At 41.0% G+C, this 26385-nt stretch overlaps 1 protein-coding gene across 1 annotated transcript in view; it reads right to left on the bottom strand.

The window, feature by feature from the left end:
• GSR (glutathione-disulfide reductase) overlaps nt 1–12467 on the bottom strand; it is a 35420-nt gene extending 22953 nt beyond the window's left edge. The window contains exons 1-2 of the mRNA XM_010592473.3: nt 12150–12467; nt 3226–3252 (exon numbers count right to left, since the gene is read on the bottom strand). Coding sequence (XP_010590775.3) covers nt 3226–3252; nt 12150–12452 — 330 coding nt within the window. The 5' untranslated portion in view covers nt 12453–12467. The remainder of the gene's footprint in view (nt 1–3225; nt 3253–12149) is intronic.
• Nucleotides 12468–26385: the final 13918 nt, after the last annotated feature.

Raw genomic sequence — 26385 nt, 5'->3', positions numbered from 1 at the left:
GGAATCCACCAGCTGCTCCTTGGAAACCTATGGGGCAATTCTACTCTGTCCTATAGGGTCGTTATGAGTTGGAATCAACTCAACAAAAACAGGTTTGGTTCTTTTGGTTTTATTATGTATTCAGTAACTCTGAACATGTTCTTGCAAGGGTGTACGTAATTAGATATTTGGAACTCAAAGGTTCAACGCATGTCTTTTATCCCAACTGATCATCATGGTAACTAAATTGAAATTGGCATCCTTAACTCAATTATGCTATGACATCCCTTTACTCGTATCATTATGAGGTGCCTTATTTATTTATTTACTTCCAATTTGTGTTATGTGTGATGTCATAGCATCGAACACCCTCTGGAGAGGGTGGCTCTATATGAGCTGATTGGGGTATTTGGGCCAGACCTAATCAAGGTGGTAGGGGCCAGCAGACCCATTGTTCTGGTTCCTTCTCTGCGGCCGCTTCACTCTACCCTTCTGGAAGGGGGAGTTACTCTTGGGCTTCACTCTGTTCTACAAAATAAGAGACAGCTAACAACTGATCCTCAGAACGTGAAAACACTTTGAAATCACGTCTGTGCATGCATGCGTCAAGTTGCTTTTGACTCATAGCGACCCTATGTAACAGAGCAGAGCTGCCCCATACAGTTTCCAAGGCTGCAAACTGTATAGGAGCCGATTGCCAGATCTTTTCTCCTGAGGAGCCACCAGTGGGTTTGATCCACTGACCTCTCAGTTAGCAGCCAAGCGCTTAAACACTGTGTCACCAGGGCTCCTTTGAAATTTTTATAGACATACAAAGTAAATGTCTATGACATGTGATCAGAACAGAAGGAAAGAGTGAAACAACATGGGAAGACATATTACAAATCAAGGCTACTATTCAGTATTAGCCCAGATAGTATTTTAAAATAATAAGGCCTTAAGATAGCACCAGAAACCCTGGTGGCACAGTGGTTAAGTGCTGTGGCTGCTAACCAAAGGGTAGGCAGTTCGAATTCGCCAGGCGCTTCCTGGAAACTATGCGGCAGCTCTACCCTGTCCTGTAGGGTTGCTATGAGTTGGAATCGACTCGATGGCACTGGGGTTTGGTAAGATAAAAAATAATAATAATAAATTTTTTTTAGCACCTATTAACACTGAATTTGGTATATTTGGTATCATATTGGTTTAATTATAAAATCATGTTATAATTAATTTACATAATTTATATATTTGTATGTCTTCAAATACAATAGATTCCAAACTCAGGGACCAAAACGAAAGAAAGCAATTCAAGAAAATTCCCCAAAGGAAAAAAAGAACTTTTTCTAAATTAGAAAAAATTTACCTATACGGAGTGGGTTTAAGGAACAGATTACAAGAAACCTTTCTGGAATTAAACTCAGGTGTGCGTCACTGATAAGATTACAATATTAGATGATAATAGAAAGCCGTCAATTTAAAATGTAATCTTGGTTACATAAGTTTGTAAGCTTGAGATTATAACATGTTTTGAAAGTACATTCAAATGAGGAGCAAAATTATTTGCAAATATAAGCAAGAAGCAGCTTTGGAAAATTAGAGTCAATTCTTCTTCTTTGTCAGGGGTAAAGAATGAGAGGCTCGTTTGATGTGATGTGCGCAACAGGTATTAGAGCCAAAAATTCCTACTGTGGTAAAGAGAATTCTTGAGGCTACAGAATTTAATGGAAATACTTAAGAAGATTCCATTCAATAACCTGGTTTGCTGGCTGGAGCTCCTTACTGAGAAAAAGCTGTCCTGTGCTGATGACCAGTCCTAACTACTAGGCCTAAATATAACCTCATTTGCTGTAATAAATGAATCTATCATTTTAAAAAATAAGACAATTCTTTCCCGTGTTAGATAATCATCTCGCTACTCTGTCTGATTACTACTGACAGAACCAGTAAATTTGAATTTCTGAACAGCAAAGATGGGGACTAGGACCGAAGTACATAAAAATTTAATCACAACTTACCACAAAGGTAATCCATATACCAAACCCTGAAATGTCATTCAAACGACTTGAGAAATGCAAGCTTAGAGTCGTATGAAACACCCAAAGTCACATGATACATGCTTAATTTATAGGGAAAAATATCTCTGTGTTTAAAAACAAAAACTACCCCTAATGAAACAAAAATCCCACAACGATCTTGACACACCTTGTCAGGAGAAAAACATTTCTGTTTTTCCTGGAAAAACTGATTCCGAGATGCACAAGAACAGATGAGAGACCAAAGTCACCGCAGGATTCTGGGGCGTTACAAACCACAGCCGGGCACTGGAGGAGCACCCTTCTGTCGGGGTCAAGCACTTGGTGTCCTGGTCACATCAGCACTTGGACTGATAGCAAAAACCAAACCCGCTGCTGTTCAGTCAATTCCGACTCATAGCAGCCATACAGGACAGAGTAGAACAGCCCCACAGGGTTTGCAAGAAGCAGGATTCGAACTGCCGACCCTTTGGTTAGCAGCCTGAGCTCTTAACCACTGCGCCACTTGGACTGACAGCTATGTATAAACTTTATTTCCTGGCTGGACCTTCCCCTTAAGAAAGTGATCCCTTGCATGTGGAGAGCGCTTTTCTTTTAGACCTTGATTACAGATGTCTTGTCAATCTTTGTTCCTTCCAGACTATCAGCAGTTTGAGACCAGAGACTGAGTTCCACCCCTGGTTAATGCCTCCACTGAGCCCACTACAGCAAGTCTATCACCAGGGGAACTTACCATGTAGTGATGTCTGGATGACTTCCTTTTGCACGCCTGACGCGGCTAGTGTCTGGAAGCTACTATTTCTGTGGTTATCACCCCTTCCCTGTAGGGGTAGCTCAACCTTGGCCAGGAGGACCTAAACCAACGTGCAGAGACACTAGTGGATGAGAACACCCTGCCTGTTGCTCCTGGAACCTTCCTGTGGCTGTGAGGGAGGTTACTGTCGATTACAGACCTAATATGGCAGAACGGAAAGGTGAGGAAAATCCAGAGTCCTTTCAGATATTCCTAAGTGTTGAGCCAATCACAGGAATTGCCTCTCTCTAGGCTTCTTAATAAGTGATATGAAAAAATACCAGTAAACAAAACCACTGTCTTGTTTAAGCCATTTTTAGTTGGGTTCTTCTCACTTCATTTTTGTAGAAAGAATCACACAGGGAAACATCCTTATTCTGATCGTGATTTACCAAATATGAAAGAGGAGTGGAAATGGAAAAAAAATAAATATCCTACCTTTTTGGGTACACATCCAACATTCACCTAGGGAAAAAAAGACATACTTTAAGAACGTTAAACTAAAACCATCAAACAAACCTGTAAGAAATGAACACCAAGCATCAAACCAGAAACCCCCGAGTTCTAAGTCATGATGGAGTACATTCTACAGTTACTTCCTTTTTCCTATTCTAGACCCGGAAAAGACAACCTGTGGCCATCCAGTCAATTCTGACTCACAGCAACCCAATATGACAGAGTAGAACTGCCCCATAGGGTTTTCAAGAAATGAATGGCTGGTAGATTTGAACAGCTGACCTTATGGTTAGCAGCCAAGCTCTTAATCACTGCACCACCAGGGCTCCAGCAATAGCTAAGAACTCCCCTTTTTTTTCCTTATAGGATGAGATACAGAAGTTTATGCAGCAGCATTTTTTTTTTTTTCAGGGAGTTGTGCATAGCAGGAATGCCACCAATCAGGAGGTAGGACAGGGCTCAGAGGGAGGGAGCAGAAGAGAACAGAAGCATGGAGGTAAGAGGGCCCACCAAGCAGAAAAGGGCAAGAGGACCATCTGAGTAGCTGTCTTATAGGATTCCTGGGAAACTTACTGTGGAATATTCTGGATAAACACCAAAGATGGCCCCTTTGAAAAAGCCTCTAGTGGAAATATAAATGACTCTTGAGGGTCCAAGCAAGATGAAACAGTGAGGTTCGCCCATGCTGAGGAGTCTTACGTACTTACTAGAAATAGACCACAAATCTGACCCTCAGCTTTCTAGCAGCCAATGTAAAAAACAAAACACAAACAGTAATTAAGATTTCAACAAGTAAAAACTAACCACTTGCTTAAGAAAATATTCGGACTGGTAAGGCTAGGGAGAAAATCCTCCCAAGCTGCAATGTGCATCCTTACACACATATTTTGGTGCACATATGTTTATTTCCTCTTGCGCACTTCGTAAAATTTCTAACTTAAAAAAAAAAAAAGAAAGTTGGATTAGGTAAGACTCTGATTAAAACTGTCTTGAGGGGTATCCTAGCAGAAGAGTTGGCTTCAGAAGGAAAACTAGATTGCACTCATTTTTTTTCAAAGGCAAATTCAGACCCCTTAACTCTCCAGGGAAACCCTGGTGGCATAGCGGTTAAGAGCTATGGCTGCTAACGCAAAGATGGGCAGTTCGAATCCACAAGGCACTCCTTGGAAACTCTATGGGGCAGTTCTGTTCTGTCCTATAGGGTCACTATGAGTAAGAATCGACTCGACACCAGTGGATTTGGTTTTTGGTTTTAACTCTCCAGGCTGGCCACCTAATGTATATCCCAAATATCCTTGAACCTTAAAAATACTAAATGAGGGGTGCTGGGTGATGTGTCCTGGCCACTACAATGAAGTTATGACTTCAACAAACAAGGCATCAACTGTGTGCATGATTTAAGAAAATCAGTATGTTCATTCATGCCTCATTGGCACAGGCCACAGTGACATCAATGATTAAGAAGGCTTTTGTCTCCGTGATCAACCCTTCCACCTCAATCCTCGTTGGTGAGACCTGCATACCAACCCATGGAAAGGTGGTTACTCTTTCTCTGGCAATCAGTAACACTTGGCAAGAACATTACTGGAACAAGTCCTCCCACAGGCCCTGGGGCACAGGGAGGAGGCATCAGAAAGAACTTCACCCCAAGCCAACTCTTCCAACCTCTGCGTAGGCAGAACTAAACCACAAAGACAAAGCTCCCAGAAGACTGATCCATGTTGGCTGTGGGCGATCTCTGTTTCTCCTTGGTCTACATCAGAGACTCCAAAAGCTGAATTTTAAAGATCTCATCTATTTTTCTGCCTCAAAAATGACTTAATCTCAGGAGGCAGCAAGGAATTACTTACCTTTAACTGAACTAGTTCAGTTATTTCTCTCAGTTTCCTATTCCTCGTTTAATCCTATGCCCTACTGTTAAAATTTTTTGTCGGGTCCAGAAAAATAATGACTAATTTAAGAGTGGAATCAGGCCATGAGGACTACACTTACCTCTTTCTGTAGTTTATTCATTTGTTTAGTAGTAGTTCTCGCCCCAGCTGCTTCCTTTACGTCATAGTATGGGGGCGAGATTATCTCACACCTGAGCTTCTTGCCCCCTTTTTTCCCTCAAATGTCTTAAGGTAATAAATTTGATCAAAGAAAACTGAACACTCAGGTCATGCTACAGATCGAAAATACGTATCTCTCATGGTCTCTTATGGTGGGGTCTACTCCATTATATCACATCAAGAAAAAAAATGCTTCCTGAGGTGATTGTTGTTAGGTGCCCTCAAGTTGGTTCCAACTCATAGCGACCCTATGAACAACAGAATGACACACTGCCCAGTCCTGTACCATCTTCACCATCATTGCTATGCTTGAGCCCATTGTTGCAGCCACTGTGTCAATTTATCTCGTTGAGCGTCTTCCTCTTTTTCACTGACTCTCTACTTACCAAGCATGATGTCCTTCTCCAGGGACCAGTCCCTCCTGATAACATATGCAAAGTATGTGAGACATAGTCTCGCCACCCTTGCATTTAGGTGGTGCAGTGGTTAAGAGTTCAGCTGCTAACCAAAAAGCCGGCAATGTGAATCCACCAGCCGCTCCTTGGAAACCCTATGGAGCAGTTCTACTCTGTCCTATAAGGTCACTATAGTTGGAACTGACTCAATGGCAATGGGTTCTTTTTGGTTTATAGACTCCCGTGGAAGGAAATCTCGGCTAGTTACTTCAAAGTATACAATTAAGAAACTAGATCCAAATTCACTATCACCTGACCCCACAATTCTGCAGGAGTGAGAGAGAAAATTCACGGGGCTCACTCTAATGCTCATTGGGCAAAAGCCTTTCTGTGGTCCCTGCCCCCCCAGTGGCTCCTGCGTTGTGGTGTCAGGCTCTCGTACACCAGAATCAGCCATGGAGCTTTTAAAAAATACATCTGCCTGGGCTTCACCCCAGACCTACTAAATCAGAAACCCTGGGGGTGGAGATCCACATGGTAGACCCTTAACCAAATGTTTGAATGTCTGGTTCCTAAGAAGCAAAGGGGAGAAGGTTCCTCTTCCGTATTTGAGAACAATGCTTGAAAGCTTTCATTAAGCCATAGATTGCTCCACCTAATTACACCAAAGGGATGGTTTCTGAGGGCTAGGCCCCTCATTCCACAGGTTATACTAATCTTGCTTTGTTTTTTAACCACATGTTAGCTGATACTCAGTTTGCTCCTCAGTAAAATGAGGGTGCAGGACTAGAACAATGCTTCCCAAAATCCAACAAGGATCTGTTGAGTCCTGTCTTACTTGCTGCTATAACTGAAATACCACAAGTGGATGGCCTTAACAAACAGAAGTTTATTCTCTCACGGTCTGTTGTTGTTATTAGGTGCCGTTGAATCAGTTCTGACTCACAGGGACCCTGTGTACAGCAGAACAAAACAGTACCCAGTCCTGTGCAGTGTTATGCTTGAGCCCATTGTTGCAGCCACTGTGTCAATCCATCTCATTGGGGATCTTCCTTTTTTAGCTGACCTTCTATTTTACCAAGCATGATGTCCTTCTCCAGGGACTGGTGTCTCCTGATAATATGTCCAAAGTATGTGAGACAGAGTGTCTTAGTCTTCTACTGCTGGTGTAACAGAAATACCACAAGTGGATGGTTTTAACAAAGAGAAATTAATTTTCTCACAGTTTAGGAGGCTAGAAATCCAAATTCAGGGCGTCCGCTCCAGAGGAAGGCTTTCTCTCTCTGTCAGCTCTGGAGGAAGGTCTTTCTCATCAATCTTCCCTGGACTAGGAGCTTCTCTGAGTATGAACCCTGGGTCCAAAGGACGCACTCTGCTCCCAGTGCTTCTATCTTGGTGGTATGAGGTCCTGAACTCTCTGCTTGCTTCCCTTTCATCTCTTTTAAGATAAAAGGTGGTGCAGGCCACACCCCAGGGAAACTCCCTTTATACTGGATCAGGGATGTGACCTGAGCAAGGGTGTTACATTCCACCCTAATCCTATTTAACCACAGGCAGAGATTATAATTTATAACACATAGGAAAATGACAAAATGGAGGACAACCACACAGTACTGGGAATCACGGCCTAACCAAGTTGACACATATCGTTGGGGACACAATTCAATCCGTGACACAGAGTCTTACCATCCTTGCTTCTAAGGAGCATTCTGGCTGTACTTCTTTAAGACAGATTTGTTCATTCTTTTGGCAGTCCATGGTGTATTCAATACTCTTTGCCAACACCATAATTCAAAGTCATCAATTCTTCAGTCTTCCTTATTCACAGACTAGTAGGCTAGAAGTCCGAATTCAGGATGTCAGCTCCAGTGGAGGGCTTTCTCTGTCGCCTCTGGAGGAAGGTTCTTATCATCAATCTTCCCCTGCTCTAGGAGCTTCTCAGTGCAGGGACCCCGGGTCTAAAGGATGCGCTCTACTCCAGGCACTACTTTCTTAGTGGTATGAGGTCTCTCTGCTTGCTTCTCTCTTTCATATCTCAAGAGAAATTGACTTAAAGCACAACCTAATTTTGCAGATTGAGTCCTGTCTCATTAACATAACTGCCTGGAACCCTGCCTCATTACCATCTTAGAGGCAGGATTTACAACACAAAGGAAAATCATATCAGATCACAAAATGGTGGACAACCACATAATACTGGGAATCACAGCCTAGCCAAGTTGATACACATCTCTGGGGGACATAATTTGATCCATGACAAGACCAATCCTCAATGGGATGAAAACAACGGAGACCACGTAGTGTTTCATAAAGCTAAAAGTACTCAACTTGAAGGACCGTCCTTTATTTGAAATTTAAGCTTCCTACTTTTTGTTAAAATACCACTCTTGAAATAAATAACAGTGATAGTAAATGAAAGTACTCTTTTAATGGTCATTGCTTAAAAAAATGAAATTAAAAGTCAGCTCCTTATGTCAATTCCCCATTTAAAAAAAAAAAAACTGGGCAGTGTAATTTGAGAATCGCTGGATTAGGGGAATTCCAAAATCACATCCGGCTCTATCCCTCCAAGAATCTAAACTTTCATGGCGGGAGGCTTAAAACAAAACAAAATGAACACTCTGTATTTGTGTTTTGTTTTGTTTTGTTGTCACAAAAATATTTCATGGAACATTTAGAAAATACGTATAACAGTTAAAATGTAAGCTCTCCGAGGACAGGGATTTTTATCAACTTTTCTTATTGTTGTGACCCCACATATAAAAAAGTACCTGACACATAGTAGATGTTCATTAAAATTTGTTGAACAAATGAACAAAAATAAAACAAAAGCAAAACATACGATTGCTAGAGGATTCTTATTTGAACATGACAACTTAAAAAATTTACCAAGCTTCAGAATTAATATATTTTAGTTGGGAAAGAACTGATTGTAGAGTCAATCTTAAAGAAACTTCTATTTGGACTCCCCAAGGGACATGTCTCAAGAGTACCGCTTACTACAAAACCACTATTACTATGTCACTTTCCTGCTAAAAACTTAGCACTGCTCACCGCACTTCCAGAACTTCTACATTTTTTACACAAACCACCCATCAGCTTCCCATCTCTTACTTCTACCAGAGACACACTCTGCTTCAGTCAACCTAAATTATACAACATACTCGGTCTCTATGCTTGGCCAAGGAGTCCCTGGCTGGTACAAATAATTAAGGGATTCATTACCAGCCGAAAGGTTGGCGGTTTGAACCCACTCAGGGGCACCTGGGAAGACAGCCCTGGTGATCAACACCCGAAAAGTCACAGCCATGACAACCTTATGGAATGACAAAAGCAAAATAAATAACAAAACAGAAAAACCTTATGGAGCAGTTGTACTCTGTACAGGCTGGGTTACCATGAGCTAGAATAGACTTGAAGGCAACTAACAACAACATGCCTTTGCCACTGATGCTGTTATTGTTGCTGTGTGCCAGAGTCAATTCTGACTCATAGTGACCCTATATGACATAGCAGAACTGCCCCATAGGGTTTCCTAGGCTATAATCTTTATGGGAACAGATTGCCAGGGCTTTTCTCTGAAGGAACTCAGCCACTGGTGAGTTGAAACTGCTGACCTTTCAGGATTAACTTGGAAGTAACACCAACAAGTCAAGATACAGTTTTCTAATCAGGACAGCTTCTGTCCTGCCTCTGCCCTGCTCAGTCAAGCGTTACAATGATCCTTAGCTCTGCCAACAACTGCCTGGAGGCAACCCACTCCACCAGGATGCCACCAGCTTGAAGGCCCTCAGCTCTCTCAGGTCAGCATATCCCTTTAGCTCTGCAGACAACTGCCTAGAGGCACCTCCCTTCATCGGCAAGCCTCCTGTCTAAAGGCACTTCGCATTCCTGCTCCCTGGGTTGGCAAGCCACTGCAACCATCCACCACCTCCTGCCTCTGCCATCTTGTGCCATCTTCAGTGTTATAGCTCTCTGTCTCCTGGGTCTAGGTTCTCAGTGCACGGACCCCAAATCCAAAGTACTTGATCCACTCCTAGTTCCCCTTCCTAATGGTAGTGAGGTCCCTCTCCCCACTTATGGGATTGGCTCCTTTTAAGCTCAGAAGAATGGCAAAACTGACCAATTGCCTTGTTAGAGTTCCATACACCTTTATTTGTATGGTCCCACCCCCACAAGGGTTTCATGCACCTTATTTGCATTATTAGCAGGCTGTCCAGTCCCTTTGGCAGGCCATAAGCACCTAATCTGCATAGTCCTACCCAATCATTGTGGGAGTTACCAGACCATGCACGGCTAAAAGAGCCATATTAAGTAATTTATTATACTGCACATATCTTACCAATTAATCAGCCTATACTTACTCCCTTCCTTGTAATTCAAACCAAAAGCCAGTTTTAGAAGAGCCCTAATGAAATGTAATATAAAATGTTAAACAGGGAATTTCCCAAAGACATCAATGCTTAGATGGAAATAAAAATTGCTTCAGCATAATGAGATGAGCAGGGCCAGGCACTCTACTCTGTAAAGCAGCAGCCCTTTGCTTGTTCGGGAAGTAATTTAATCTCTCAGTGTGTTCACATTCATTAACCACACCAAACCAAACCCACTGCTGTTGAGTTTATTCCAACTCATAGCCACTCTATAGGACAGGCTAGAACTGCCCCACAGAGTTTCCAAGGAGTGCTTGCCTGGTGGATTTGAACTGCCGACCTCTTGGTTAGCAGCTGTAATAACCACTACCCCACCAGGGTTTCCACATTCATTAAGAGAAGTCGAAAAAGGATCAGCCTCTCTTTTAAATTTATTTTTGGTGAAAATTATATGCAACAAAATATACAACACTTCAACAATTTCTACCCATACGATTCAGCAACAACGGTAACATTCTTCAAGTTGTGCTACCTCTTGCAATATCTTTTTCGAAACTATTTCACCATCTTTAACACAAACTCACTACCCTCTAAGCTTCTCATTTAACCTTTCGAGCTGCTATTGTCAATTTGATCACGTACAGATAATTCTTTAAAAGAGCACAACGTTCAAGGGGTCAAATCCTCTTGATTAATACCAGTGGAACCAGGCAATGGCAGCAGATGCCACAGGCAGATTATGACATAAACAGGGAAGGAGGAAAACAAAGAAAAAACCAGAGGCACAGGGTGAGAAGTTATCAAGTGCTCTCACCAGCTGCCCTGGGGGGCCTCTTAGTGGTGCCCCTCAATCTGAATTCTCCTAATCTTCTAGATTAAGGTGTCAAAGTCCAAATTAATCAGAATTTTTTCTTTCTCCTTATTTTCATTTTGTATGTGAAAAATGAACACTGGGCAATGGAGTCAGCCCTTTCCTAGCTGTTAATTTTGAGTTTCATTATTTCACAAGCGGTTATTGAGCAAGGCATTTTGTTAAAGTGATAAGAGGTAAACAAACATAAGAAACCCATCCTTGCCCTGAAGGAGTTCCCAAACATCAGTCTCCAAAGGAATTTAGGGAACCCATGCCCCATCCCAGATTACCCTCGGTTAAAGTATTTTAACATTCAGCAGCAAGTACCTCGCTCAAGTCTTGTGATTAAAAAGCCACACCAGTATCTTGGAAATAAAACTTATTTTAAAAAATCCTGAATAGTTTCTGTATTTGGGGATTTGCAGCCTTTTTTTTTTTTTTTTTTTGTAGTTTTCAAATCCGCCCCCAAACAAGGCAAAAGGCCTGAGAACTCGTTTAATAGTCAATACTTCCTCAAGGCAACCTGTATTCAGCGGTTCTCACCTGGCTTGCGTTCAGAATCACCTGCGGAACTTCTAAAAATCCCCAAGGATCAGGCGACACCTCACACCCATTAAATCAGAAGCCCTGGGAGCAGGACCCAGGCAGGAGAATTTTTTCACACTTTCCTCAGGTGATCTAATACGCAGCCAGGTTGAGATATAGTGCCATAAATCACCTGCCCTTGAAATTGAAGACATGAGCGGGAATCGCATTCCTCGAGTACATGACCCCCTACACACACACACACAGCCCAGCTGCAATTTTCCCAAATGCAGTTTTGTGGTTTCGTGGATCTACTATTGAGAAGATCAAGCCTGATACACAATCCTTATTCTCCCGCCTTGAAGAGTGAGGATGCAAGAAAGTTATGTTAGACCTAATAACCCACGGCTGTCTTTAATGGGTTCAGAGCTGTGAGCACACAACTCTCTTTCCCACGAAGCTCCGGAGGCCGCAGGAAAGCCCCTTTACACCTCTGTCATCTGAACGTGGTGGGGTCCTGACCCGAGAGGGACTAGTCCTGAGATGCGGGGTGGGAAAGAGCAGCGTTGGAAGCCCACCCTCGGGGCCTGGACGGCGGGGATTGCATTAGCAAAGAGCCCAGGCTAAGCAGCGAGAGAAAACGAGGCTGCAGGACGCAGCGCTGCAGCGACAGAGGTGGGAGAAGCGCTCGGTGGGAGCCGGTACTCACGCAAGTGCCGCCCAGTTTGTGGCTCTCCACGACGGCGGCCCTGGCGCCCAGCTCCGCCGCCCGGCGCGCGCTGGCCAGCCCGCCCGAGCCGCCCCCGATCACCAGGTAGTCGTAGGAGGTCACAGCGCCGGCGGCGGGCGGCGGGCACTGCGGCTGCGGCTCCTGCTTGCTCGCCATGGCGCGGGAGAGGGCGCGCGGAGCGGCGGTGGGCCCGAGGCGCGGCAGCAGGAAGCCCAGAGAGGCGCGCGCCGGCCGCCGCCAGCTCGGCCCCGTGCTCGCGCTCAGCCGGGGCAGCAGGGCCATGCACGCGGAAGTGGCGCGCGGGCGGCGGCCCGGGGCGGTGCCCGGGGTGGAGGGGGTGCCCGGCGCGAACGCAGCCTCACCGTGACTAAGCACCTGGCTGGGGACAGGGGTCGGGACTCGCAGCCGCGGCGCCGCGGGACGGAAGGAGGAAGGGCGGGCCGCCCACCTGCCCCGCCGCCCCGGGAGCTCACGAGCCGGCCTGCGAGGCGGGTCTTGGCCCGCGGCTCTGCCCAAAGGGAGGGCGAGGAGCTGGGAGGATTGGCCAGGGTCTGCCTTCGCCCGGCGCTTGTAAATGGGATCTAGCGGAGGGTGGTCTCTGAAGGCCTGTGGGGCGAGGAAGGGGGACGCCCTCTCTTGTTTCGCCCGGCTTATCCTGAGCGGGCGCCCTGAGAGTCGCCAAGCCCCGCCGACTTCTCCAGAAAGGGCGGTTGACCCTCCGTTGTTTTTGTTTGGGATGGCGCTTCTCAAAATTTGATCTGCATACTATCTGGAGTGCTCCTTCTGGCCCTAACCCAAATCTCCTGAATCAGAATGTCGGGGGGCGGGACCCCGGAATCCACATTTTAAACAACACGCTTCGACCTCCCCCCCCTCGCCTTTTCAGGCGATTCTTAAGCCTTTTCGATGAAGAAACATTGAACAACGGGATGAATTTGATTAAGGGTTTTTGTGATTCATGGATGGAACAAAGATAAAGAAGATAGAAATACAAAAGCGTTTTCTTGCCAAGCTTTAGAGACTGGATGTTCTCTTGGAATATTTGCAGCTAACAACTACCCAGGAGAGTAGTTAAGTGCGGCTTTGAATCTGTGTGGTGATGGGCCACAGTCCTGCGCCCGTGGCCCCATGTCATCTGAGCACAAGGCTAAGCTCATGAGCAACGGAACGAAGGTTCGAATCACAGAGAAACCAGGCTGACCACACTAAGAGAAAATGACACACCACCACACTCAAACCAGAATGGGATCCAGTTCCTCTTTTTAAGCAGGTTTTTTTTTTTCCCCTATTAAAACGTAATATAAGGAAAGAAGGGAAATTTCTTCTAGCAGAATGCCAAGTAATAAATACAGTATAGAAGGAACAACAGATTTAGAAAAAAAATCACTGTTTTGGAACCATCGTTGTGCTAATTGTTTTAAGAATCATCAGTGAACGTTAAAACCATTGGGCGACAGTTAGATGAGGAAAAGGGTGTTTACACAGTCTCAGAATATGTCTCCACAGATTTCGTGTTGATCCCAAAAGGAAAAATGGTAGCTTTACAGAGAGCCAGACACCACCGTAACCAAGTGATCAAAGCTAACAGATATTGCCAGTAATGAGACAGTTGTCATTGTGTGCCTCATGATGAGATTCAGTAAGAAGGGTACAACTTCACCTACATAGTATTGCTACCTTAACCTGAATCTAGTCCTGAGGTAACCTATAAACCGAAATTGAGAGAAATTTTACAAACAACTAGCCTATACTCTTTTTTAAAACTATCAATGTCTTGAAAACAAACAAGGCTGAAGAGGTATTCCAGATTAAAGGAAACTGAAGAAATACCAGAACTAAAGGCAAGGCCGCCTTAGTCCTGGCTTTCTGGGAAGGTGAACAGGTAGCCATATCCCATGTACTGGAAGACTTTAGATCATATGTAAGTTTTGTGTTCTTGAGGCAAAGCAATGTCAACCGAAGTAAAAATTCAGTTAATGTAGTTCATAAGAGCTAGTTTCAGGATGATAATAAATACTGAGAATGACAAAGTTATTCAAGTGTGGCAATCTAAATGACATCATTATTAACCAGTGTTATTAGCAGAGCTTTTACACAGTTATTTCACCTTGAATTATTTCATCAAGAGTTTTCTTTTGAATCCTAGGTAAACTTAATTTCCACAAAGACATTACAAAATATGTGTCAAAATAATAAACCAGTAATTAACATGTATTAAGCACTGCTTAAGCTCTTTATTAGATATTATACCAAGAGTTATCCCCTTTTCAACCCAAGAAATAAGTACTATTGTTTCTTCTTTTTATTTCTCCATTTTATAGATGAGGAGACTGAGGCTTAAAGGGGTTAAATAACTTGCACAAGGTTAATCAGTCAGTATATGGCAGAGGAACAATTTAAATCCTTGTTGCCTAACTCTAAAGCCTCTTCTCTTAACCATTGAATTGATACCATTATAAATAGTGTCTTATAATGAAAATAGAGGCCCCCAGACTTTATTAAAAAAAATTTTAACAGCTTTATTGAGATATAATTCACATACCATACAATTCATCATTTAAGTTGTATAATTCAGTGGTTTTTAGTATATTCACAGATATATGCAACCCATACCACAGTCAATTTTAGAATATTTTCATCATCTCAAAAACAAACAAACATAGCCTTCTGCTATCAACCCTGTATTCCCTGTCCAACCCTAAGCAATCACTAATTTACCTTCTGTCTCTGTCGATTTCTCCATTCTGGATATTTGATATGAATGAAACCCAATGATGTGTGCTCTTTTGTAACGGTCTTCTTTCATTTAGCATAATGATTTCAAGGGTCATCCATGTTAGCTTGTGTCAGTACTTCCTATCTTTTTATGGCTGAATAATATTCCATTGTATGTATATACCACCTTTATTTTCAGCTCATCAATTGATGGACATTTGGGTTGTTTCCACCTTTTGCCTATTAAGAATTATGCTGCTATACACATTTGTGTATAAGTATTTGTGGAGACATTTATTTTCATTTTTCTTAGGTACATTCCTAATAGTGGAATTGCTGGGTCATTTTTTATGGTAACTATGTTTAATCATTTGAGGAACTGGCAGGCTATTTTTCAAAGCAACTGCACCATTTTACATTCCTATCAGCATTGTATGAGGGTTTTAATTTCTCCACATCCTTGCCAACATCTGTTACCATATGACTTTTTTATTCTAACCACCCTCGTGTGGGTGACGTGGTATCTCATGGTAGTTTTGATTTACATTTCCCTGATGACTAATGATGTTGGCATCTTTTCATGTGTTTATGGCCACTGGCATATCTTCCTTGGAGATACATCTATTCATCTTCTTTGCCTGTTTTTAAATTCGGTTATTTGTCTTTTTATTATTGAGTTGTAAGAGTTTTTAATATATTCTAGATACAAGTCCTTTATCAGATATCTGATTTGCAAATATTTTTTCTGATGATTTGGATTGGTTTTTCACTTTCTCGATGGTGTCCTTTGAAAGGGTTGTTAATTTGGATGAAATCTAAATAATCTATTTTTTTCTTTTGTTGCTCATGCTTTTAGTGTCATATGTAAGAATTCTGTGCCAAATCTAAAGTCAAGATTTACCCCTGTGTTTTCTTCTAAGAATTTTTTAGTTTAGCTCTTATATGTAGATCGTGATCATTTTAGGTTAATTATATATGGTATGAGGTAGGGGCCCAACTTCATGATTTTGCATGTGGATATCCACTTGTCACAGCACCATTTGTTGAAAATACTATTTTTTTCACCATTGAATGATCTTGGCACCCTTTCAAAAAATCAGTTGACCATTTCGTTGTTGTTAGTTGACGTAGAGTCAGTTCTGACTCATGATGACCCCATGTGTTACAGAGTGGAACTGCTCCATGGGGTTTTCTTGGCTGTAATCTTAACAGAAGCAGATCGCCAGTCCTCTTCTTCTCCAGTACCACTGGGTGGGTTCGAACCACCAACCTTTACGTTAGCAGTTGAGAACAAACTCTTTGTGCCACCTAGGGATCTTGCACACACAGTGTTATTTCTGGATTCTCAATGCTGTTCCATTGACTTGTATGTCTGTCCTTGTGCCAGTACCACAGTACCTTCATTACTGTTATTTTAAAAATAAGTTTTGAATCGAGAAGTGTGAAAACTCCCACTTTGTTCTTCTTTTTCAAGATTGTTTTGGTTATTCTGGGTCTCATGCAATTCCATATGAATTTTAGAGTCAACCTTTCCATTTCTACAAAGAAGTTACCAGAATTCTGATAGGGATTGCATTTAATCCTATAGATCAATTTGGGGACGTTACTATCTTAATAATATTAAATCTTCTGATCCATGAAAGTAGGATATTTTTCCTTTTATTTAGATCATCTTTAATTCTTTCAACAATTTTTTTTGTAGTTTTCAGAGCATAAGTTTTACACCAGCAGCTCTGTGAGAGAAAGATGTGGCAGTCTGCTTCCATAGAGATTTACAGCCTTGGAAACCATATGGGATCCCTATGGGTCACAATTGACTTGATGGCAGTGGGTTTGTTTTTTTTTTTTTTGGAGTTACATTTATTCCTAAGTATTTTATTATTTTTGATGCTACTGTAAATGGAATTGTTTTCTTAATTCCATTTTTTGGACTGTTCATTGCAGATGTATATAAATGCAATCAATTTTTTTATATTGATCTTGTATCCTGAAACCTTGCTGAACTTGTTTATTAGTTCAAAAGTTTTTTAGTGGTTTCTGTAGGATTTTCTAAATACAAGAACATGTCATCTGTAAATGGAAATATTTTTACTTTTTCCTCTCTAGTATGGATGCCTTTTATTTCTTTTCCTTGACTAATTGCACTGGCTAGAACCTCCAAGACAGTGTTTAACAGAAGTGGTGAGAGCGGACATCTTTGTCTTGTTCTGGATCTCAGGGAGAAAACATTCATTTTTTCATCATTAAGTATGATGTTAGTTGTAGATTATTTGCAGATGTAATCAGGTTGAGGAAGTTCTCGTGTCTAGTTTTGAGTGTTTCTTGCTTGGTATTTAATTTTGTCAAATGCTTTTTGAGTCTATTGATATAATCATGTGATTTTCATTTTTTTATTCTGTTGATATTATATTAATTGATTTTTGAATGTTTAACCAACCTTGAATTCCTGGGATAAATACTGCTTGGTTGTGGTGTATAATTCTCTTTGCTGGATTTGACTTCCTAGTATTTTGTTGAGGATTTTTTACATCCACATTCATAAGAGCTATCTGTTTTGTTTTGTTTCCCTTGCGATGTCTTTGGCTTGTTTTCAGGGTATCGGGCTAAAACTGGCCTCATAAAATGAGTTAGGAAGTGTTTCCTTGTCTTCTACTTTTTGGAACAGTTTGAGAAGGATTGGTCAACCTCTCTGAGCTTCTGTTCCTCCTCTGCAAAATTAGGGCAATAGCTAAGATTTCTTAAGCACTTACCTGTGTCTCAGTATTCTAAGCACTTTACAGCCATTTTCTAAATTAATTCTCAAAACCTATTTTTAGTCCCTGCCCAATTTATCAATCTCATCTTCATCTTGGATCGAAACTCTTGATTAGGATGTTCCAAACACCCTGGTCTTCTGTGTTTTTTTTACTTGCTATTTTTTCTGCCTGGAAGATCTTTTCTCAGATCTTTACAAGATTGCTTCTTTCTTGTCATTCAGGCTCCAAGCCAAATATTACCTTCTCAGACAGGCTTTTGCTGATTATTATCTAAAACAGTGGTTCTTAAACATTAGCTTGCATCAGGAATAGAGGAACTGTTAAATTTCTGAGCCCCACCCCCAGGATTTGTTATTTACCTCCTAGACACAGGGGAGAGAGCTGTAACACTGAAAAAAAGCATGAGGTGGCACAAGATGGCACAGCAGCGTGAGTGGTGGGAACCAGGAACCAGCGTGAGGTTGCTGCAGTGTGCTTGTTGACCTTGGAGTGAGAAAGCGCAGCGCTCCTTCGGGCCAGAGAATTATGGCAGAATGGGGTGCCTCCAGGCACTTGCCAGTGGAACTAAAGAGTTGTAACACTTTCTCGAGCAGGGCAGAGGCTGAGAGAAGGCCTGGTGGCGGGCATGACTAAGAAGCTGAGAGCTGTCTTGGTTGGAAGCGGTCCTGATTCATCAACTGTATCCTGTCTCCTGAGTTGTATCTTTTACTTCCTAGTTGATCCTGATCCCGAGGTATAGCCTGTTACTCCCCTAATAAATCACACAATCATGAGTATGGTCTGTAATTTCTGTGTGGCTATTGCAACAAATTATTGACCCCAGGAGAGAAGTAGAGAATGTGTGGGGAGGACGGCTGGTGTCAGAAAAGGTGAAAAGGTTGAAGAGTGGAGGTATGTCTGACCTCTACCTCACTGGGATCAGCTTTGTGCTTGTCTGATGCTATTAGATTACAGTTGTCCATTACTCTGTCGGTTGTTCATGTTTATAAAAGCTCTTTGTATATTAGGAAAATCAATCCATTGCCTCTCAAGTGTTGCAAAGTATTTGTCTTTTAAGTAATAAATGTAAATGTTTATATTTATGGTGGACTTTTATTTCTTTCAGGATCCCTGGTAGTGCAGTGGTTAAACACTCAGCTGCTAACTGAAAGTTGACAATTAGAATCTACCAGCCACTCTGCAGGGAAAAGTTGTAGCAGTTGCTTCCATAAAGATTTACAGCCTTAGAAGCCCTATGGGGCAGTTCTACTCTGTCCTATATGGTTGCTATGAGTCAGAATCAACTCGACGGCAGTGGGTTGGGTTTTTTGTTTGTTTTTTATTTCTTTATAAATGTTTTATATCTTTCAGTAGACAAAATTAAGATTTAACATTACTTCAGTTTTTAAAAACTTTATTCCTTGGCTGGGTAAATATTCACTATATTCACTAGTTCAAAGATAAAAACTATACCAAATACCAACAACATACTTTAATGAGATGGAAAAACTAATCATTAACTTTATATGGAAAGGAAAGAGGCCCTGGATAAGTAAAGCACTATTGAGGAAGAAGAATAAAGTAGGAGGACTCACACTACACGACCTCAGAATCTACTACACAGCTACAATAGTCAGTACAGCCTGGTACTGGTATAATGACAGACACATTGACCAATGGAACAGAATCAAAAACCCAGATGTAAATCTATCCACCTATGGTCACCTGATCTTTGACAATGGCCCAAAGTCCATTAAATGGCGGGAAAGACAGTCTTTTAACAAATGGTGCTGGCAAAACTGGATGTCCATCTGTAAAAAAATGGAACAGGACCCATACCTCACACCATATACAAAATCTAACTCAAAATGGATCAAAGACCTAAATATAAAACCAAAACTATAAAGATCATAGAAGAAAAAATAGGGTCAACATTACAGGCCCTAATACATGGCATAAATAGCATATAAACCATAACAATACACAAATACCAGAAGACTTCACCAAAAGAGTAAAAAGAGAACCTACAGAATGGGAAAAAATTTTTGGCTATGACAAATCTGACAAAGGTCTAATCTCTAAAATCTGTTAGAAAATCCAACACTTCTAAGACAATCCAAGACAAATAATCCAATTAAAAAAAATGGGCAAAGGATATGTACAGACACTTCACCACAGAAGACATTTAGGCAGCTAACAGACACAGGAGGAAATGCTTGCTATCACTAGCCATTAGAGAAATGCAAATCAAAACTACAATGAAATAACATCTCACCCTGGCATTACTGGCACAAATCAAAATAACAAATGTTGGAGAGGCTGTGGGGCGCTCAGAACACTTTTGCATTCCTGGTGGGAATGTAAAATGGTACAACCATTTTGGAAAATGATATGGCACTTCCCTGGAAAGCTAGAAATAGAAATACCATATGATCCAGCCATCCCACTCGTAGGAATATACCCTAGAGAAATAACAGCCATCACAGGAATAGACATATGTACCCACAGATATATGAACCCATATTTGTTGCAGCACTATTCACAATAGCAAAAAGATGGAAACAACCTAAGTGCCTATCAACAGATGAATAGATAAACAAACTATGATACATACACACAATGGAATACTATGCAAAAATAAAGAACAGTGATGAATCTGTGAAACGTCTCACACATGGATGAATCTGGAGGGCATTATGTTGAGTGTAATAAGTCAATCACAAAAGAACAAATACTGTATGAGACCACTATTATAAAGACTCCTCGAAAGGTTTACACACAGGAAATTAAAAAACAATCTTTGAAGGTTACCAGGGAGGGGAGGGGTGCAGAGGGAAAAACACTGACTAGACAATAGATAAGCAGTAATTTTAGTGAAGGGTAAGACAGTACACAATTCTGGGGAAGTCAGCATAACTTGACTAAGGCAAGGTCATGGAAGATTCATAGACACATCCAAACTCCCTCAGGTACCTAATTACTGGGCTGAGGACTGGGGACCATGGTCTTGGGGAACATCTAGCTCAGTTGGCATAACAGTTTATAAAGAAAATGTTCTACCCCCTACTTTGTAAGTTGTGTCTGGGGTCTTAAAAACTTGTGAGTGTTCATCGAAGATATTCCACTGGTCCCATCCTATCTGGAGCAAGGGAGAATAAAGAAAACCAAAGACACAAAGGAAAGATTAGTCCAAAGAACTAATGGAGCACAAGTACCATAGTCTCCACCAGACTGAGTCCAGCACAAGTAGATGGTGCCTGGCTACAGCACCGACTGCTCTGACAAGGGTCACAATAGAGGGTCCCAGACAGAGCTGGAGGAAAATGTAGAACAAAATTCTAACTCACAAAAAAAGACCAGACTTACTGGTCTCATAGAGACTGAAGAAACCTCAATAGTATGGCCCCTGGACTCCCTTTTAATTCAGTACTGAAGTCACTCCTGAAGTTCACCCTTCAGCCAAAGATTAGACAGGCCCATAAAACAAAATGAAACTAAGTGGGTGCATCAGCTTTGGGGCAAGGATGAGGAAGCAGGAGGGGACAGGAAAGCTAGTAATGGGGAACCCGAGGTCAAAAGGGGAAGAGTGTTGACAGGTTGTGGAGTTGGCAACCAGTGTCACAAAACAATATGTGTCTTAATTGTTTAATGAGAAACTAACGTGCTCTATAAATCTTCATCTAAAGTACAATTAAAAAACTATAAAATTTTATACATTAAGAAGTTTCACTTCCATTTTTGCTTCATATCTCCCATGCCTCCCTCCTTCATTTAGGTAACTACTTTTATTCGTGTGTGTATTTTTCTGGTGTTTCTTTTTTCAGATATAATACAAATATATATTCTCCACACACACACGTACAGGACAGTAGCAAAGCATAGACACTATTCTAAACTTGTTGAGTCAGAGGGTCCCCAAGACCATTTACAGACTTAATAATTCACTAAAAGGACTTACAAAATTCAGAAGCTATTATATTTATGATTATGGTTTATTACAACAGAAGGATATAGATCAAAATCCAGTAAGGGAAAAAGCACGTGGGTGGTGTCCAGAAGAAACTGGGCACAAGCTTCCAGGTGTCTTTTCCAAATGGAATCACATGGGGATGTGCCTTATTCTCCCAGCAGTGATATGATTTATTAAAACACCTGTGAAGTGTTGCTAACCAGGGAAGCTCACTTGAGTCTCCATGGTTTTTATTGGGGTCAGTCACATAATCATGCAGGACCCATGGGAGTGACCTCAGCTACTTAGACTTCATCTTCACTCCCCAGATCAAAAACAGGCATTCACAATAAATCACATTGTTAGGATATATTTATTCGGGTCAAAATTCTCAGGCATTCAAAAACATTCACCATAAGTATGAGATAACTTTAGTGTAGCCCAAGGCTGTAAGCATACAAAAGCATTATCATCAGGCAAAATATCAAGGGCTCAGAGGTTATCTCCCAGGAGCTGGCCAAGGGCCAGTCTTGTAGATAGATAGGCCTTTCTTTGGAGTGTACAGGATTTAAACAACTCAGGTCTGCTGAGTTAGCCCTTTCCTTCCCACTTGCTTCCTTTTTACATTATTTCTTGGAGATTGTTCCATATGAAAACATAGAGATAATCTTATTTTCTGTATAATATTCTACTGGTCAATATACTATGGTGTTGTGAATTGAATAATACCAAAAAAACCAAACCCATTGCCATTGAGTCGATTTCAACTCATAAAGACCCTATAGGACAGAGTGGAACTAGTTCCATAGGGTTTCCAAGGAGTAGCTGATGGATTCTAACTGCCTACCTTTTGGTTAGCAGCCATAGCTCTTAACCACCGTGTCACCAGGGCTCCGTGGATTGAATAAAAAAACAAAAACTGAACCCTTTGCTGTGGAGTTGATTCTGAATCACAGCAACCTTATAGGACAGAGTAGAACTGCCCCATAGGGTTTCCAAGGAGCAGCTGGTGGATTCAAACTGCCGACCTTTTGGTTAACAGGCAAGCTCTTAACCACTGTGCACCATCAGGGCTCCAGTGTGGATTGAACAGTGTCCGCTAAAAATGTGTGTTGAGATCCTGGCCCCTGCGCCTGTAAATGTGATCCTGTTTAGAAATAGAGTTTTTCTTTTGTAGATGAGTTCAAATCTATGTTCTGAGTTATATAAAAGAGAGTATAGGTACAGACGCACACATAGGAAACACGCCACGTGAGAACTGTCTACAGGCTAAGGAACCAAGGAATACCTGAGGGGCTACTAACAAGGAAGGATCGCCGAGACCCTGTTTTGGACTTTTAGCCTCTAGAAACTGAGAAAATAAATTTTCGTTCTTTAAATCCACCCAAGTGTGGTATTTGGGTTAAAGTAACTAAGACACATGGTTTCTTCAAACAGTTATCAGAAATTGGGTGGACCCCAATCATAAAAGAACTGTAAACAAGTTCTCTCTGCTGTAGGGGATCTTTAAAAAAAAAAAAACTAGGAATCACAAGGAGACATCTGAAATGACCTGGAAAAATGTTTCCACTCCTAGTCACAGACTTAAGGTTATATCCATACCAATGAATTGGTAGGTTGAGCAGAATCTTTGTGATTTCCAAAGCCAGGTGATAAATCTTTAAGGGGTAAAATTAGATTGGAAAAATATGGGAACTAGTATTAAATTGAATGAAAACTTAGAATATTTAAAAACTTTATTTCAAAAGTTTTATGGTATACAGGCTTAAAATAATTTCCAAGACCTTTTAGGTAACTTATACTGATATTGAGTTAATAGATATTCATCATAATTTAAGCTTATACACTTTTGCATTTTATGCCGCAGAGAAAGGATACATACATATATACATCTGCTAATGACTGTGTTCATTTTTGCCATTTAAAGGAATGTACTATAAGAGAGAAGCAACAAAATCAACAGCTTTAAGAGGTTTATTAAAAACAAATTTATTTGATACAGTCAAAAGTTTTATCTGACTGAAGTTTAATGGTTTAATTTATGAGATTTTTAGAAGCTTTAATGTTAAATAGTATGTAAAACAAAGAATTGGGCTTCTCACTGTTAAAATAACAAAATTTTCTTTTATTACAGGGTTGAAGGGTTAATTTATCCTTTGTGTAGTCTGCCCCAAAGGCAAAAGTTTGGTCTCTCCTTAGAATAAGATTCCTGGGTTCACACACTGCAGCTGGCCCCAAATCACATAGAACAGAAATTAACTACTTAAGACTGAGTAAAGGGTACTACAGGTTTTATATGGGAATATTGCTGATGTTTTGAAGTTCTACTTTCTGGATATAAGAAACCATTTTCCTTTCTCCTAAATTATCCAACTAATGGGTTTAGATATTTTAACCCTTGAATTAGAACTTCCTGTTGGTAAACCTGGAAACCCTGGCTGCATAGTGGTTAAGAGCTATGTCTGCTAACCAAAAGGTTGGCAGTTCAAATCCACCAGGCACTCCTTGGAAACTGTATGCGGGAGTTCTACTCTGTCCTATACGGTCACTGAGTTGGAATCAACTTGACGGCAATGGGTTTTTTTTTTTGGGGGGGTTGGTAAACTTAGCAAGGTTGTAAATATCATAACCAGATAAGTGTCTGAAATTCAGCTATGATTTTACAGAATAGAATAGCATTAGATTTCCTGTTAGTTTCTCAAAGAGAAGTTGGTGCCTTAATAGATAAGCGTTGTTGTGTATTAACATAAATACCCAATCTGACGTTTTGCAGAACGTAGTTGCTGTTGAGGCACGTAAAAAGCAGTTACCGATGCTGCTTATGTATAAACTAACACCTCGTGAGGTTTCCTTTGTTCAAAGACCTTAGGGTCATGGTATCATTGGTTATGTCAGACAATTGGCCTAATATTATTGCTAGTGTTTCTATTCTACCTCCTGGTTCGCCTGGGATCTGAAAACCTATATGGTGCCCAATTACTATTTATTGAGCATTTTTGATCAAAGATTCTATAACAAGATTATGATCCAAAGGAAGGAATGATGGAAGAATTTTAATTCTCCCGGAATCCAGATTTCTGGGTTTCATGGAGGTTAGGGTAATCCACACAGGCTATTGCCTTTGGGTGTCCTTTTGAACCTTGAGCTTCGAGGAAAAAAAAATGGGTTCCTGAAGCCACTTTTGAGTCAAACAATGGTCCAGATAAACTTGTAAGACTGTTTTGCTCTGGGTGTTGTGCTTATTTGAAGAATTCAGTCTGTTTTGTGAAAATGACTCCAAAGAGCAGACTGGACTGAGAGCTATGTTTAAGATAAATCGGTCATTAGTTTAATTAATCTTCAAGACAATGTATGAAATACCTGTTTAATGTTTGTAGTCAAACTGTTACCCCCTTACTATATTTAAGAAAATACATATCTTAAGGAAACCAGGTTCTCAGAAGAGATCAACCTCATGGCTCAGACTCCATTTTGGCTCAGGTTCCACTCCTGCTTCTGAGAAAGTGACCCATGACTGCTAATAGGCAAAGCAGGGAGGGGCAGCTCGATCTCAGGAAGAACACTCAGGAGGTTTTAAAGACCTCCAATAAGAGAGGTCCACTCTGTATTATCTTGCTAATCATTAATCCTCTAATGGAAGCTTGGTTGTCACACGTTAAGTTTTTCTATACCTTCACTTTTCCTAGACAGATTTTGTGTGTTCCTTATGTTTTTGTGTGGTGGATCCAACTATACTAGTTTAGATGATCCGTTTCCAACTCATAGTGAATTTTCGTGGGCAATCTCTTCTTTAGATTCCTGGCAAAATACATGGGCAATGCACTTTGGGAGCTTTAGGATTACCTTTAGATATTCATAGTAATGATGCCAGTAAATACTGGAAAGGTAATGTTAATTTGTTACACATTGTAAAATGAAAGTCAGAAGAAAGGCCATTGGTTCAACACTCAGGGTGGGGTTGGTCATTTTTAAGAGATTTAATTCCTGTTTACGGTATAGTTGTATTGGAAAAATCTTTACAAAATTTGTCAATCACTATGGGACAAATAGCAAAGTTGCTAGTGGGATGGAAATAAGACAGCAATACCTGACCTCATTAAGCCAAGGTGACATGAGATAACAGAACAGCCTTAGATTTTTTTATTAGGCCAAGAAGGTGTACTCTGTGCTGTAGCAAATACTTCTTGTTGCATTTGGATAAATAACACAGAAAAAGTAGAACAGGATATACATAGAATTAGACCAAAAGCTACTTGGTTACACCCTGTAATACCCTTACTAACACTAGCTTTATTTGGTTGGTTACAATCGGAAATAACACATGGGCTAGATCACTATTGCAAGGAATAGTAATACGCTCAGTCTGCATCCTGATAGTATTAGGCATAATAAAACTTATCTTCTAATGTCTTATACACTTAAAAGGCAAAAGAAGGCTTCATGCTAAAATGTCGATGGACATTGAGTCTGCTCATTTTGGCAATGTGATTGATGGGAACATTATTTAAGATACTGGTGAAGAACTAGATGTTATCTGATGGAAAACCAGCATTGTGAGTTTTAAGAGCCTGCCATGGCCACCACCTAGGAGCCCGACTAAGTCCAGGTATTGATCATAGATGTGTTATTTCCAATCTCTGATCAAAAGGGGGGAAGGGCTTAGGAGATAATATTGGAGCCATTATTCCTTGTCCTAGAATGTGTCCCAGCTGGAGCTTGACTTACAGGGACACAATAACTGGGCCCTGAGGTGTAAAGACAATAGAACAATCTTGAAAAACATCTTTTAGGGACTCTTTCATGTAAACTAATAAAG

Source organism: Loxodonta africana, chromosome 19 (assembly GCF_030014295.1).
Source record: "Loxodonta africana isolate mLoxAfr1 chromosome 19, mLoxAfr1.hap2, whole genome shotgun sequence".
NCBI lineage: Eukaryota > Metazoa > Chordata > Mammalia > Proboscidea > Elephantidae > Loxodonta > Loxodonta africana.
This window is presented reverse-complemented; position numbering and strand designations above follow the sequence as displayed.